The sequence below is a fragment of the Xiphophorus couchianus genome, chromosome 3 (assembly GCF_001444195.1).
Source record: "Xiphophorus couchianus chromosome 3, X_couchianus-1.0, whole genome shotgun sequence".
NCBI classification, from domain to species: Eukaryota; Metazoa; Chordata; class Actinopteri; order Cyprinodontiformes; family Poeciliidae; genus Xiphophorus; species Xiphophorus couchianus.
The window spans coordinates 18,647,543-18,664,404 of NC_040230.1; the positions used below are offsets into that span (position 1 = coordinate 18,647,543).

The 16,862-nt window shown below is 39.5% G+C and overlaps 1 protein-coding gene across 4 annotated transcripts in view; it reads left to right on the top strand.

Moving 5' to 3' along the window:
• The window catches only part of kirrel3l (kirre like nephrin family adhesion molecule 3, like), a 45,440-nt gene extending 33,761 nt beyond the window's left edge, over window positions 1-11,679 (top strand). The window contains exons 5-15 of one of the 4 annotated variants that reach the window (XM_028012753.1): window positions 391-541; window positions 681-786; window positions 1,027-1,175; window positions 1,291-1,418; window positions 4,133-4,259; window positions 5,441-5,541; window positions 6,241-6,439; window positions 8,196-8,315; window positions 8,482-8,591; window positions 8,743-8,853; window positions 9,561-11,679. In XM_028012753.1, the coding sequence (XP_027868554.1) occupies window positions 391-541; window positions 681-786; window positions 1,027-1,175; window positions 1,291-1,418; window positions 4,133-4,259; window positions 5,441-5,541; window positions 6,241-6,439; window positions 8,196-8,315; window positions 8,482-8,591; window positions 8,743-8,853; window positions 9,561-10,064 (1,806 nt within the window). In that variant the 3' untranslated portion in view covers window positions 10,065-11,679. The remainder of the gene's footprint in view (window positions 1-390; window positions 542-680; window positions 787-1,026; window positions 1,176-1,290; window positions 1,419-4,132; window positions 4,260-5,440; window positions 5,542-6,240; window positions 6,440-8,195; window positions 8,316-8,481; window positions 8,592-8,742; window positions 8,854-9,560) is intronic. The other 3 variants (XM_028012754.1, XM_028012755.1, XM_028012756.1) reach the window with 3 other exon arrangements.
• Window positions 11,680-16,862: the final 5,183 nt, after the last annotated feature.

Genomic DNA, 16,862 nt, shown 5'->3' on the forward strand with positions numbered 1-16,862 from the left:
AACGTCAAAATATGAAAAAGTTTAAGGGAGATCAACATTTTGCAAAGCACTTCATCACTGGGGAGTGGAGTTTTTTTTACATGTGAATGAGAAGCAGAAGAGAGAAAGAGTGCTCCTACTGAGCCAGATCTTAAGAATCTACACCTTTACTTACTTAGAAGTATTGATTTCCAAGCAGTAAATAGATTTTAAAGATAATGACAAACAAGGAGCGCTGACAGGGAGCACTCGGAAATGTGGGAGCAGCACAATATTCCTGTGCTGCACCATAAAATAAATTACTTTCCAAAGAACTGGACCACAATGTCATAAGGCACTGACTTGTTTTGTGCAACATTGATCGGATTTTCCTTCCTAAGTTCCTGCTCCATTGTTGTCCAAATTCTGTAGGCCCTAATGGAGGATGGGAAGAGGGAGGCAGCTGTCAGTATGCTTCCAATCATTCCAGAAGACAGCGACTCCGGACGCACCTACACCTGCAGGGTTCTCAACCCAGCTGCTCCCGCTGGACGACAGACTTCAGTCACCATCAGTGTCCAGCGTGAGTCCAGCATGCACCTGTCCATAAAGTTTTTAAAACATGAAAAAAAAAAAATCAATGAAGAGTGTGTGAATTGTTTTCTGTGTGGTTACCAGTTTCAGTCCTAAATATTTAACATGAACTTGTTTGGTCCTCACAGATCCACCTGCGGTGACCCTGTCAGTCCAACCTCAGACCGTGACAGAGGGGGCCAAAGTTCTCTTCATCTGCTCTGCATCTGCCAACCCTGAGATCACTGGTTACAGGTACACTTCTGTCTGATGATGACTCAATTATTTGTAACACCCGAAAATATACAATAAAATTAATGGTAAATTTAAAAAGCAACGCTTCTGAAGTCAATTGTTTTGGCTAAATGGGCCTTTTAATTGGCAGCCTTTGATTGGCACAGTTCCTAAATCTGCTAATGGTCTTTTTCATAAGCATGACTAATTGCCTTTCCTGAACGAATGCAACAGTTTAATGCGATTACTCCTATGTCCAAGGTGGTCGAAAGGAGGAGTGCCCATCTCGGAAGCCAATGGGGACAGCCTTGAGGTGACTGTGGATTATTCTTATTTCACCGACCCAGTCTCCTGTGAGGTGTCAAACTCTGTGGGCAGCACCAACGTCAGCACTCTGGTCGATGTGCAATGTAAGTTTCGCTGGACGAGCATGTCATGCGGTACAGTTAGCTATTGTTTGACAATTTTAAGGTCAAACAATAAAAAGTAGTTCCTCATTGATTAAAACTGCCTACTTTACCTTAGTTGGCCCAAGACTACTGTCAGAGCCCAAGCCGATGACTGTAGACATAGGGATGGATGCAGCCTTTACCTGCGCATGGACTGGAAACCCTCCTCTGACCCTGGCTTGGACAAAGCATGGCTCCAGCGTGGTAAGTCAACCCAGAAAACAAGTCGCCACTTTATCCTAATAGTAAAACTTCAACGCCGACGTTCCTCCAGAGAGGAACATTCACACATGGCCTAGAGGCATGAATCCCACACACTTTTTCCAACACTTTTTTCCTGGCTGAATCTTCAACACCTCTCACAGCCAGCTCCCTTAGGGCTACAGCCTCTGGCAGAAAACTGTCTGCCCAATGACAGATTCATACAGACAAATACGTGCACATGGCATGCTGTCATAAGTCTAAGGCAATCAGTTGGTCAATCAATCAGCCGACAACTGGTTCAAACAAAAAGAATTACTGTCTAAGTGTCGCCCCACAGTTTACAAAAAGATCAGATTTTCCCTGACACTGAATAAAAGATGCATCTATATTTCTCCTTTGTTTCTGACAAATGTAAGTGTTTTTAGTTGTTGTTTTAGCTTAATAGAAAATCGCGTAAAGGGGTGCTTAAGGATTTTTAAGTTGGAGTTTTGGTCAGTTTGTATAAATTGAGAATAATTGGTCCCAGAGGCTGATGCTAATAGCTACTCAGAGTTGTGGCAGACCTTCAGATTTTCAGGATTTAAAAAATAAATCCATTTTCCAAAATCTATTTGGGTTGATAATGTTTTAGACAACCCAATAGCATGTTTTCATTGCATTTATGTCAAAAAACCAAGTGATTTCATATGTGAGGACATAATTTTTTTTATTAAAATTTTTGACCTACTCATATTATTTGGAATTTCTTGTTTATTTTTTAACACTTTCATGAAAAATTGACATAAGATTGATAAAAACCTTTAAAATGTTGCTCATGAGAGAGAGCAAGACAAAATTAAAATTCTACCATCATGGAAGTTTGTGCAGATACTATTTTGTGAATCTATAAACCGTTTTCATGTTTGAAGTGGGTGGCTAGTTTGATAGAGCCTGATGATTATTAACACAGTAAGTTGAGGTTGGAGGCAGTAAGCTGCCAGTGAATCACATACTGACAGAACACTGAAAATGTTTCCAGTCAAAGTAACAACACAACAAGAAAGTTATTCTATGAAAAGGTCAATAAACTTTTATATGAGACTGCGAGTCTCAAAAAAATCTTTCTAATTATGTTCCAAGAACATGTTTGAAAATGGAATGTTGTCTCTGGCACACCACCTCGTACCTACAACTCTACAAGTTAAATTTTTTTTTAGTGAATCTTCATCATGTGCAGAACAACCCAGTCCAGGTTTCACAGGTCTATCTGGTAAGGTTTTTGTGTTTGTCTCCAAAAAGCATTGACATTTCTTCTTGCTTTACAAGAAAATGAAGAAAATAAATCTCAAACTGTAAAATCTTACACATAGAGCAATTTGATAGCACAGATGTAACTTTGGGAATAATTATTTTGGAGTTTTAGATGGTTTCACTCGAACTAGCAATTAGCATCTACAGCGACCAATAATCTGGATTAATATTTACTGAAGACCCAAAGAGGATTATCTACTGCAAATAAGGCACTCATTCCTTATAACAAAAAAATTCTGTTATACCTTTAACCTTCCCGCAATCCCAGCTAGACATATTAAGGAAAAGCAAGGCAGATGTGACAATTAGACACAATGTGTATGTCCTGTAAGTGATTGTCTATATGCATCCCCAAAACAGAAGCAGCAGCTGAGGGAGGGTTAAGAAGCTAACTGTTCCGACTTCACTTTGCAAGATCATAGTAGATTGTTCTTTGCTGGATAGCTTCCAAACTCTACTCATTGTTGTCAAATATTTCTTTGTCATTTATTAGGAAGCAAGAATGTTGTTTTATAATAGTTAAAGCGCTTGTGAATTGAGTTCAATTTTTTTTTTAAATAATGTTATCCAAAAACAGACTTTGGTGTAAAACATGTCTATGCACAACATCTGAATCTGCCTCTTCAAAGTCACTTTCTTGGGTGAAATAATGGGAAGTTTCCATCTTAACTTTACATCACTCTAGTAAATGTCTTTCGCTGCACACACCATTAAAGGAGGCGTCCCTTAGGAGCTTCTTTCCAGACCACTAATATAATTTCTGAAGCCGTGCTGGAGAAAGCAGCCCCAGCGCAGACCGCTGTTGGATGAAATAAGCAGTGCCGTCATCTCTCAGAACGAACACTTTCAACCACTTTGAGCAAAATGTGCAGGCATTTTTCGAATCCACCCACTGCCACTGTCCCTCACACAGCCATGAGTAATGGATTAATTGGGTTACTCTGTAAGTGTGTTGAAATACAAAAAAAAAAAAAATGGAGAGAGTGAGAGGGAGGATGTGAAGATGAGGAGAAGGAGGGAGGAGGACAGAGTGGGGATAAATGGATTAATCACAGCTTGATGGAATGACAGGATCAATGCTAAGGAGTGAGTGAGTGTAGGAGCTCCAAAGGCTAGGGCCCACTCACACATAGTATGCCACGATCTGTCCCCACTGTTTAATTACAACAATCTCCCCAGCAGCACGGTCACTCAGCGGTGGCTGGAGTGCTTAATGCTGTGATTAAAGCTCTTCACAATGAAATTAAACTCCAACCACCAGCATTTGTTACAATGGTCAGCCCACCTCTGCACTGCCTCCGCAATGAGGGGGCCCCTGATGAAGGCTTGCACTTCCTTTGTCTGCCTCTTCCCTCCGCTGCCTCATTTTTTGCTTTTTCTCTTTCTAACACATTTCTCACTTGTCTCTTTGGATCTCTCACCAGGTGCTCAGTAATGGCAACACCTTGCAGCTGAAGGCTGTTACCCAGGAGGATGCTGGAACATACACCTGCAAGGCCATTGTTCCTCGTATAGGAGTAGCAGAAAGAGATGTCATTCTAACAGTAAATGGTGAGTGACTTCTTCAGAAAATGACTGCACAGTCACAATGTATTGTTCCATAGTAAAACTTTGGGATACTTTGACATTTGCAAATTATACTTTTTAGCTTTTTTCTGAAACTGTTTTTTCTGTGACTTTTCATTAAATTACAAATTGATTATTTCTTCATGCTTTTTCATTAAGTTCACTGCAAATAAAAGAAAAAAAGGGGGTAGGTGAAAAGTTGATGCTTTATTGGGCAGGTTAAAATATCACAGGTACCATGTGGTCAAACTCTTATTACCAATAATTTATTAGGGCAGGTGGATGGAGTACAAGGCAAGGCAAATTGTATTTCAATTCAAAGTGATTTACAGAAAAATGTAGTGCTTGAAGACAGAGTAAGATTCGAAGCCTGTCTCACTTCTTCAGGAAGACAGTTCCAGACTTTATGAGCATAATGCTGACATACAGCCTTGCGGTGTTTAGTCCTGACTCTGGGCACCAATAGGAGACCCTACCCGACGTTCTCTGAGACCGAACTGGTTCATAGGGCTCCAACATATCAGAGATGTAGTTTGGCACCATACCACAACGGCACTTATAAACAAGTTCAGCTGTTTTAAAGTATTCTAAACGCAACAGGAAGCCAGTGTGGAGATCTGAGCACTGGACTAATTTGGTGATATTTCCTGGTTCTAGAGAGAACTCTTGCAGCAGCATTCTGGATGTTCAGCAATTTTGTTACAGCTTGTTTAGAGAGCCCAGTGAACAGGTCTCTTCAGTAAATTTAGTGGCTACACAGAAGATGAACTCTGGAGCACACAACCCATTAAAGAGGACCTGGCAACAGCCATTTAAAGACACATCATCTACAAGGTCTATGTAAAAAATACTCTGCATGCTCATTGGAGTAGTTGACTAAGCTAACTAAATTGGTAGTATTGCAGTGTATATCAGTCACTTTTCTAGATTCCTGTAGCAGTTATGCTACTTTGCTAATGTTGCATACATAAACACAAACATCATAAGGGGATTTATTTAAGCTCTGCCATTTTTCATTTCTGACAGACCTTATAATATAATAATAGAGCCAAACATATTTTTTAGCAACGCTAAAAATAGAAGTTTTTTGTGGTTGCTTTTGCTATTAAACAAATAATCATTCCTTTTTCTATGTCTTCTTTGTCCATCATTCTTTTTCGCACCAGGTCCGCCTATCATCACAGCAGACACAACGCAGCATGCTGTCAAGCACTCCAAGGGCAAACTCGAGTGCCGGGTGGGAAGCAGCCCTCCACCTGATAAGATTGTAAGCAAGCTTCTTTACTTGTGTTGTGGTTCACATTCTCATTTTTGGAGGGATAACACACTGAAATGTTCCTCTTTGCCACACCCAAATGAGAGAGCATTCAGAGGAATGCTAGCCTTGACCTCACCATTGCACTTTTGCTTTAACACACCTCTACTTCACTTGTTAAAAGATACACACTTGGGCACACATATTCACGGCCGTAATTGCAGAAAGAGGCTGAAAGGATTGCAGAGTTAGGGGAGTTGCGGACGACAAGGTTTTTACAGGATTTGCCAAACTACATTCAATTAGCAGCCCAAGGGGCATCACTTAGCTGACCCTGTTGAACTGCTGAAGGTATGCTGGGTTGGAAGAGAATAATTAGGGTGTGTGGAGGAATGAGAGACAGGTGCCCTGCTGGCCTGATGGTGGAGACAGCAGAGCGGAGCCTTATTTCGTTGTGCTGCCTCCTAACCCTCTTTAGGCCTCACCTGCAGGGCAGACGTGGATGGTAGCTTAAACATGAGCCTATGAGCTATGTCAGCCAGAGAGCACCTTGGAGGTCAGCAGAGGGAAAGCAGAACAAACAGATAAACTGGTTTTCTGTCAGTGGCAGGCAGGGATCTATAAACAAGTGTGCATGCCTTTCCTTTGGTCATTTGCTGAGAGATTCATCACAAAAAAAGCAATTTACTACCAATTGTTTACCCTCCACAGGTTTGGACCTTTGGAGACATGAGTCTGTCCTCTGGTTCCTCCGGTCGATACTCAGTGCAAACTGTGACCACTGACCATGGGGTCCTTTCCTCTCTTGTCCTGTCTGAGACTTTGGTGCAGGATTTTCAGATGCGGTATAACTGCACCGCTTGGAACCGCTTTGGCACCGGCACTGCCCTGGTCACACTGAAGGAGCAAGGTAAACACTGACAGCAGCTCTGTACAAAAGGTTACAGTGATATTGCTATAGTTATGACTCATAAATCACTTGAGCAGAACTGGCTCAATAAAGTGAAATCATGAAATGGCTTCTACTTAGTCAAGGTGGCACATAATAATCAAAATGAATCAGCCATGCCCAGTGTCTTCCAGTATAAATTTATATATATTATAAAAACAGTTTTTGGAGATTCTGTTTCTGTCATGTGATTTTTAAAGACGTTCTAGTTAGATAACATCTAACTATAACATCTAGCTAACTTGCCTTAGCTAAATTAAGCTAAGGCAATATAATTTAATGAGTAGATGGGTATGTTAATGTAACCTACTAGTGTAACTTACGAATAGATAAGTTGAGAAACTTAGATTTCAATGTTGAAGTTACAGTTAGTCTATCTTTCTAAGTTCAAAAAGGAGGATAATAAGCACAAACAACCATATTATCAAGAATGAACAGATTATTTAATACAACTTGAAACAGAATATTACGGTACAGTTTTTTTTTTTGTTCCAACATAAAGTGTCCACCTTTTTTATCAGGCAGTGTATTTTCTTTTGGTTCAGATTCCTTATAGTTCAGTTCGTCCTTTGGAAGTTTTGTTTTCTTAGTTCAGTAATTTAAGTCAGTCAGTCAAGTCTTTGTTAAATGGCCATGTGTTTCTTTGGATCCAAAATCTTATCTTATCCAGTGCAAAGTAGGCAGCGGATCCAGTAGTCCCAGGTCTTGGGTTGAAACCTGGAGCTCCAATCCAATCCAGGCCTGCGATGCTATGCAGCTGGACAGTCTTCAAAGTTGAATGGGGTTCTAAAAAAAAACAACCAGAGAAAATTACAGTAAAAATGTGTTTTACTGCCAGGGATCAGGTCACGGATCTTCTTTTCTCTTAACCGTTACCGGAATTAATCAAGAATTTATCTTATAGCATGCAGTAGTTCGCACAACGTGCTACAGCCAGCTACGGTTTTCTTCTTCTTCTAATAGTTTCCTGCTGTCTAAACCAGAGTGTAACTCACAAGCCACCTGCTGGCGGTTTCTGGTATGACAAGAAAACTCAAAATGAAAATATAACTAAATTGCTGGGAACATTAAATAACAAAACAAAATCCTACAGAAATAAAATACCACTAACAGTACCACACATATACATGTGGGTTACATCAATGATTGTGTTTGCCCCATAATATGTAAATCGATTAGGGAACAAATATGTTTGTGGTTTGTGGCCATATCATAACTTAAAAAAATCAGGCAGTATATCCCCTGAAGTGGTCTTAAAATTAACCAATAGTACCACTTGAGCAGTGACTCTGGTAACCTTCGCTGCAGCAAACGCCAAAAATAAGGTCCTCGACAGTAATTTACATCAATGTATCAGAGCGAGGGTCTCTAGAGAAAGGGGCAGCAGTATCTCCTGGAATCTCTAATTAGATTACTGTCTATTGCTTCATTGCATGTCAGGCCTTGTTACCCTTCCGTCAGAGAGATTAGAGACAATAGCCATGCTGCAAGATGCCGAATTGTCCACATGAGCATATGCTACAGAAGCTGTGAGAGGACTGAGGCGTACTGTTTATGGATTTATAGCCATAGTGGATTTAAGGGATTAGCAAGGCAAATGAATGAAGTCTCTCTAATTCTTCCATTTTAATTTTCCTCATTTGCTAAGCACATTTCTAACATCTAAATATGCTCTTTTCTTCCATCCACCCCTGCCCTCTTGTTTTTCTTTTTACAGAGGCCCTCCCTATGTTGATAATTGTCGGCGGAGCAGTAGGTGGAGGTTGTGTCCTGCTTATCTGTGTAATCACACTCGTCTCCCTCTGCTGCCGACACACAGGCAAAGGTGAGCTCAACGGTCAGTATGGGCAAGATAGGAAACTCTTCAAATCAAACAATTGTTTGTTTTTCTCTTCTGAACAGTGAAGGTTTTCTTGTGGCTTTATATTAAAATACTTAAAACGATATGTAAATTTAGAAATTTGCCATGGTGTGTCAAGTAAAACTCTTTTCAATTCCCACAGGTAAGAGATGCACTCGACTTTCCAAGAGTGATATCAGGGTTCAGATTGTTCACAGTGATCACAACGCTACTCGTGGCAACGATGATGAGGAGGATGTCAAAGAACCAATGGTAAGTTTGATTTTTTTTTTAACCTTCTCTGTGTGTCAGACAGTGATGGGAGCTAGAAAGACAGGGGTTACATTAACATTGAAGCAGAAACTTCAAACTTTTCTTTTGTTCCTATTCAAGCAAGGTCTTGTTCGTTCTTGTAATTCTTTAGAAATGCTTGGTTTTCCCTCAGGCTCCAAACAGCAGCGAGTCTCCAGGGACATCTCGCACAGAACACAGTGACCTCCTGGAGGAGGAGGATGACGAAAGATCGGACATCAAGGTAAAACTTAAAAGACTTGAAAAGACACTTTCAGTATAGCAAGTAAAGTGTCTTGCAAAAGTGTTCATACATGTTTTCCACATTTTATTATGCGACCACAAACTTCAATAATTTCATTATCCTGTCAATAATAATTTGGGGTGTTCAATCTGACAGACTGGATAATAGCCACAGCTGCCCTGGGGGCGGTCTTGCTCAAGGGCACAATGACAGAGGCTAACAGATTGATCAAACTGATCAAACTGGTAACCCACCAATTGCTAGAGAAACTCCTACCACCATTGCCACAATGTTGCATTTTCAGCCCAACAGCAAATAAAAACAGCATGTCATCATACTATAGCTTTAGTGGAAAATCACGTTGCTGTTGCACCTAATTTTCCCCACCATGGGACAATAAATAATATTTCTTTACTTTACTAAAACAGAGTATAGTGTTGAGTTGTGCTGAATAGGTTCTAGTTGAAAAGGGTCATCAATAGTAAGTGAACCCGGAGGAAGACCTGTTACAGGCTGCAGAGATTGTGAAACTGATCTACAACACAAGAGTTTGTGGTTATAACACAAAAAAATGTGGAAAAGTTCATGGGGTGTGAATATTTTTGTAAAGGACTATGTACATTTTTGTTTTTTCAACCTTTGCACATGAACAAAACATTTTGTACATATTTGACATTACTGATTTGCATTCCCTCTGTCAATCATAGGACCCCACCAACGGATACTACAATGTCAGGGGCCACGATGACCGTCACATCCGCAACAGTGGCTTCTCAGAGTACGTGCCCAACTCCCGGCCAGTCTACACGCCATCACAGCTGCCTTCTCCAAGCCCCATGTATGGCCAGCATGGCTCTCAGCCTCGTATCTACGAGTTCTCCCATCGATACGCCACTAATACTGTGAGTCGATCTTCATATGAACAGCAGCCACCAGCCCAGCAGCAGCAGCCACAGTCGCCCACCCAAACAGCTGCCATATATCCCACAGATCCCCTCTACAGTGGCTCAGCCTACCTTCCTGCCACCTACGGTCGTGCCTTCACCAGCTATGTCAAGCCGGCTTCCTACGAGAAGGTTGATGCATACGACCAATCAGATCAGGCCAGCAAGGTATCAAGCTCATCTCGTTTCTCCTACGCCTCCTCTCAAGTGTCCTCCCAGCAGTCTGACTATGGCCGGCAGACTCAGCGCATGCAAACTCATGTCTGATTGAACCGAAAAAATGTTAACAGCAAAATAGAAGTGAGTAGATACCACATTTGTGGTTGAACTAACATGAAAAGAGACTTTGTTTACTCACACGGTCCTGCAAGGATTTGCGTGGACAGTCTTGGGATAACCTGTGATGGATGCCAAGATGGAAAATCTAGCATTGTGTGATACCTCACCAGGTTTTAATTTTCTGAACACGAAAATGGCCAACTGGGACAATGCTACAACTCAGCTGGCATATCCTTTAACCTGCATTCCAGTACTTAACTTTGAGTCAACACTAAATGTCAAAAATGACCTCATGGAGACTGGGAAAGAAGATCTCACAAAGCTAAAACATGTTCAAGGAAAAAGAAAAAAAAACAATATGAACAGCCTTTTATTGTCTGTCATTTGGTGTCTTGTTGGCATGCGAAAGCAATTCTAAGCACATTTGTGTTTCTATCATTAACAAAAGACAGCTATTGACAAAGACAGGCTTATCCTATACTGCACAACAGGCTAGCTGTACTGACCAACAAGTGCTGCAGGCGCTGTACTGTATGAGGCGTAATCACCGGAATACATCTGAACTTAGCTGTGTTCCTGAGGCGTCTTATGATAATAACAGGTTTTGGACATCAAAGTGTTGTTCGCCAGCGGATAACACAGAAATTCAAGGAGAATGTGTGTACAGTATATATTAACTATGTTGTACAAGTTGGACAAGGTTAGGCCATGAAATTCCAAAGATGGAAAGAACTGTATAGGGAAAAGTATGGGCCAACGCTTGGGGGGAAAAGAAACAACTTTGTTTTCTGATTGTAAAACAAATGGTAAGATCTTAAAAGAACAATCAAAAGTGGTGTTGAGGGAAATGTTGGCAATCTTGAACATTAAACACACTTGAACGTGACGTCAACTTCTGGAGGCTCAGACGGGATAAGTGATGCATCAGTCGTGGTCCTAAAGTGGACCGTTTAAAAGTTTTACAACTCAATCGAATTGTCTCAACATGTTTACAAGAACCAGTACTACCCTGAAACACTGCGCATCTGTACAAATGGCTCTTGCTCTCTCTCTCTGTTGCATGCAAACGATGTGTCTTGTGACAAATTTTCAGCATTTATATTCATCTCCATTTCATGTTTGAGCGTATCGGATTCTCCGCACCCAATCCCATTGCGTCTCACAACCTGGATGTTTTCCGTACTGCCATTTGTCTATGCGAGCTAGTGCCAGGGCAGCCTGACGAGAGAAGAAAATGTCGCTGAAAGAGAGGAGGCCAACATCATCGCTTGTCTTTTATTTTTATATTTTATATAAGCCTTAAAGTACAGCTTGTGAGCTGCTCTATTGTAAAGTATCTTTATATACATATGTAATCTGTCTTTTGTTGGGTTTTTTTGTTGTTTTTTTGTGGTTATCACAGAATTTCACATCGGAGTTGTTCAATCATCGAATGCAGTTGAAATGCTCATTTTCTTTCAGTTGAACACAACTAATTGCCATTTCTTTGTTCATTCTTATATTAATGTATTAAGAATTTTATTTGCTAGAAATGAGCTATTGTTGCTTGTACCTTTGTACACATATTTATATTTAAATAAAACCATTTCCAATAAAGAAGCAGGCTCCAGTGAATCCTGGAAGTTATTCAGCTACAGCTTCACATCGACAAACAAAGCATCCCATGTAGCAAAAGTGATGAATACATAAATTAGCAGCACTGTCTATGTTGATTTTCCAATTCTCCCACTGCTGCTGTGACTTTAATGAAGACAGATGAGACAGTAGATCTCCCACCACCCCCACTATATGTGTATCCACCTCCTGAAGTCAACATGCCCATTTGGTAGGGTAATAAGATAGAGCTGTGACAAAGGAAGGTATTATTTGACAATATGAGCTTGTCTTGTCACCACTGTTCCCCAGGTATGCATGCTGCTCACGACAGGGAGGAGAGGTACATCCTCATTACAATTCCACTGTGAGTAGGTATGAGCTCTCCCAACACATGCATTTATTATGTACAACATAATCTACAAAACAAGACAGTGTCAAAGACGGGCAAAGCAGGTGATGTATTTTCGAAACTGCACAATCAGATAAAAAGGGTTTATTAACATAGTTCTTTAATATGAAAAACATAAAAACAAACCAATAAATAATAGAAATCCAGAAGTCCAAGTCACAGTATTTAGAAGTAATATCTTAAAACCAGTCTCCCTTCTAAGAATGGCTTGGTAATTAGAATCAAGGTATACAGATGCTACATCTTAACACCCTACAGCTTAAAAACTGCTAAAATGTTTCATGATACAAATTCTGTGATTTAAAGACCATTGCTTGACATGCCAGACAAAGTGAATCCAGTATTGTATTAAGGGACATTTCATGAGATAAAGTCAGTGGCCTCTTTTACCTGTTGCTGAGTTTTGCTGCTTTAGCTGGTGTTTATTCAATATTTTTGATTAGGTTTGTGTCTAACAGTGATTCTTGAGAAGAGGGATAAAACAGGTCCTATGCATAAAGCACTTTTTTTTTTTTTCAAATATCTGACTAAACTAACCTGGGCCATGTGAGCACAACATTGTAAGTTTTCCTGGGGTTTGCTGAATATTTTTTATTTTAAACATTGTAGTAGGTGGATGGTGTCTTTAAAATCCCTTGTCCTGGAGCAGAACTCAATACATTGTAATAGTTTAAAACAATTTAAGGAATACTAAGTTAATATATTATGATAATTAAGTATAAGTATTCAAATAAATAATTATAAAAGTATCAATAAATTGAATTAAAAATAATTTTTATATATTTTCCAACTCAATTGAAATTTGTCCCAAGTTTTTGTCAATACAGTGAGTCATGAAAAGAATGTAAAAAAAAAAAAAAAAAAATCAGGCATTATTAGGGGGCATCGGATTTTCTGAGGACCCCATGACCTCTTCCTTTCTCTTCCTTTGCTAAGAGGGCTAGGCAGCTCTGGTTAGCATATGTTATTCTTTAGTTTTTTCTTGTTTTACTCCTAAGTTGTTCATCACAACCATGATGTGTCAACACCATAACTGACAATTTACAAAACTTTGATGAAAGTTTGTGAAATAAATGCTTAATTTTAGTGTACTGTAAAGATTTCATGGACCTGATGAGCTACAATATGGCCTCCTTCAGTATAACATATAAATTGAGGTAGTTTGGCATTTCGTCAACTCCATCAGTCTGACTCTTTCAGTGATAGTGTTGACAAATCTCACTTAAGTGTGTAGCTAATTAATTTTAAGTAATATCTTAAAAACTTCACATGTATCAAGTATTTCATTTTGCTTACTAGTTTGTCACCACCTTCAGTTCTGCGTCAACTCTGTCATGCACTGTCAACTCCGTCAGATGGACTTTTTGTTGTTTTTTGTTTTAAATAATATTTCTTTTGTTTCTTGAGAAGCATTTGTCTGTAAAACTGAATAAAAATATCACTAATAGAGTCATTAAAAATAATTTTCTATTTATTTTTGTCAGATGGTGATGACAAAGTTCTCGGTCAGGTCCATTAAAAATTTAATTTTCAAAAAAAAATTTTTAACTGGGAACCTGCACCTTAGCATCTTTACATTTCCAAAGCATTATGTGTCATATATACATAAACTTGAGGAATAATTTAAAAAAGGGAAAATTTAAACCCATTTTGTCCCACTTCTCAAGAATCACTGTCTGAATTAAAATGGTTAATAAATGACCTAGATACCATTATAACAAAAAATGACTTGGTATTGTTTAAACCCAGCCCATTAAGGCTTTATATTTAGTGTTTTTATCCTACTGGATAGGACAAAAACACTAGTATTGCTCTTTCCTAGTCTCAAGTCTTTTAGACTGACAGGTTGTCTTCCAGGATAGCTCCTGACATGACACCGGCTCCGCCCCCTTGCGGAAGTACAGCAACAAACAAACAGCGTATATTGTAAGTTGGTTTCCATCCGTCATTAAAACACAAAATAAGAAGAATGACTTAACGTTTTACCCGAAACATTTTTGCCTTATAAGCAAAATGACTCAGGTGCTCGTTGGAAAATTTGCTCACATGAAATCAAGCATAACTACCTTCACTTGTTGATCTTTGATTTGACTATCAATAAGTGTTGCTATGACTTAAAAATGGGGTGTTTACGACCAGTTACCTTCGTGCAGATGAGCATGTGGTAGTTGCAGTCATCACAGTTTCATTCAACTGGTCATGAGGCTGCAGGCCTTCCTCCGTCTCTTGCATTGTTCCAGATTCCGTTTGGGTTTTGGAAATTTAATAAACTGTAGTCCGCCCTCTGGATAACGGCTGTTCCCCATGGGCAACACTGAATCACAATTTACTATTATCTCCCCCGAAATCTCTATGACCGCAGTAATGACGAACCCCGGCACCGTTTAGGCAGGTCCAGTTCCTCCAGATAAGGAACACACACTTCTGGACAAACCGCGAACGCCGAGGTCACGTGCTTACAAATGCCCTAGAATGATTGACAGGTGAGAAAAGCGCTTTGAAATGCCTTGCTGCGGAAATGTGAAATACAAATAAAATTTGATTGATTGATTGATTGACGTCATGTTAATTACCTCCATCTGTCTTCCCCATAAGCTCCAACCAACTTCCTCATTCCTGTGGAATGATGTGGAAGCATCATGATGCTGCTCCTGCCATGGTTTACTATAGGGTTTGAACACCGGGGTGATATATCAGTTTTCCTCCCTTACAAAGCATTTTAGATCATAATGCTTCTTTGTTCAGGTGTGAACATTGGCAGATCAAATTCTGAAAATTAATTTAGCTCCTATTAGTTATATGCTTTAAAATTAGGCCCTCGCATAATCATTTTTGTACGGTGGCCGACAGGTGCAAATGCGCAGCAAAAGAGAAAACATGCAAACAAACAAAAAACACGCGCATAAATTAAATGCGGCAAGCAAAAAGCGAATAAAATGCAGCAAACAAAAAGAGAGACGCAAACAAAAAAGAAGACACCCCCGAATGAAATGCAGCAAACAAAAAGTGAGACGCAAACAAAAAAGAAGACACCCCCGAATGAAATGCAGCAAACAAAAAGTGAGACGCAAACAAAAAAGAAAACACCCCCGAATGAAATGCAGCAAACAAAAAGTGTTGAAAACGGAAGTGCTCCAGACCACTAGGGGGAGTCAAAGAAAATAGTATTCATTTCTATGGGACCAGATGCAAGATTCAGAGAAAGAAATTTGAAAGAAAATAAAGGTACGTATAACTATATTTCTTTTCAGAAATATAGTTATACGTACTATATAACTATATTTAGTACGTATAAATACTATACGTACTTATATTATAAAAAGATACGCCGTCTTTTATAATATTATAGAATAACAGAATAATTTATGGGTAGCGTGATAGACTTTGTGTCAGTCATACCGTTCTGAGCTCGGTCTCGATTTTCTTTGACTCCCCCTAGTGGTCTGGAGCACTTCTTTTTTCAACACTTTTTGTTTGCTGCATTTCATTCGGGGGTGTTTTCTTTTTTGTTTGCTGCATTTCATTCGGGGGTGTTTTCTTTTTTGTTTGCTGCATTTCATTCGGGGGTGTCTTCTTTTTTTGTTTGCGTCTCTCTTTTTGTTTGCTGCATTTCATTCGGGGGTGTTTTCTTTTTTGTTTGCTGCATTTTGTTCGCTTTTTGCTTGCCGCATTTAATTTGTGCGCGTGTTTTTTTTTTGTTTGCATGTTTTCTCTTTTGCTGCGCATTTGTACGGAGCCCTCTAGGGGACATGGGGATTTTTTTTTTCTTTTGCGTTACCTCGCAATACTTTTGCGTTACCTCGCAATACTTTTGCGTTCCCTCGCAATACTTTTGCGTTACCTCGCAATACTTTTGCGTTCCCTCGCAAAACCTTTTGCGTTACCTCGCAATACTGTACTGGTCAGTTATGCAGCATAATTGAATACTGCAAGCCTTTCTTACGGTGGGCGCCGTACTTTTTGCTTTAATATAAGGTTATGTGAGGTTTTTCCATGAATGTTAGTATCTTTTTGTGAAATATCTGAAGTTTTATATCTTTCTTTAGGATAGAAAGGCACCACAAACCTACGATATAAACAGAAACCTTCCATAAGTAGGAAAGAAATAAAAACACATTATAATTTGGACTATTTCTGAGTTATTATCGCGGGTAATAAATCATCTGACAGTTTTGATTGTGTCTCTGTTGTGCTCTAGTCTGAATGGTTTAAAGAGCTGCTTTCAGTGCCGCTCCATCTTCGCCTTAACAGACATAAACATGCAGTAAAAAATAAATCGATTTTCAATCAGTGTTTTGCACCAAACAGTTAACAATAATAAACAAGTTTTCACTGAGGCTCTGTAAGAGCCATATGAATGAAATAAGTAATTATTGATATGACAGGAGCAGCGGCTTTGACACTTAGGTGTGTCGACGTGGGAGTGACGTCACCAGGTATGAATGGGAAGGATACTGGCTTTGTGTGTATTAGGAAGCAGATGAGCGGGGCGGTCAGTCCTTGCAAAGTTTGGAGCCTGATCATCAAAATGGAATAAATCGATAATTGTGACAGAATAAAGAAGAGGTTTGGAGTTGATTGATACACAGACAGATGAGATTCCCCAAGTTAACCCAGTGCGGCCCTTTACCATCATTAGTTTGTCGTGTGTTTAATAATAAAAACTTGTTAACAGTAAAAACTGTTTGGTGCAAAACACTGATTGAAAATCGATTTATTTTTTACTGCATGTTTATGTCTGCTAAGGCTAAGATGGAGCGGCACTGAAAGCAGCTCTTTAA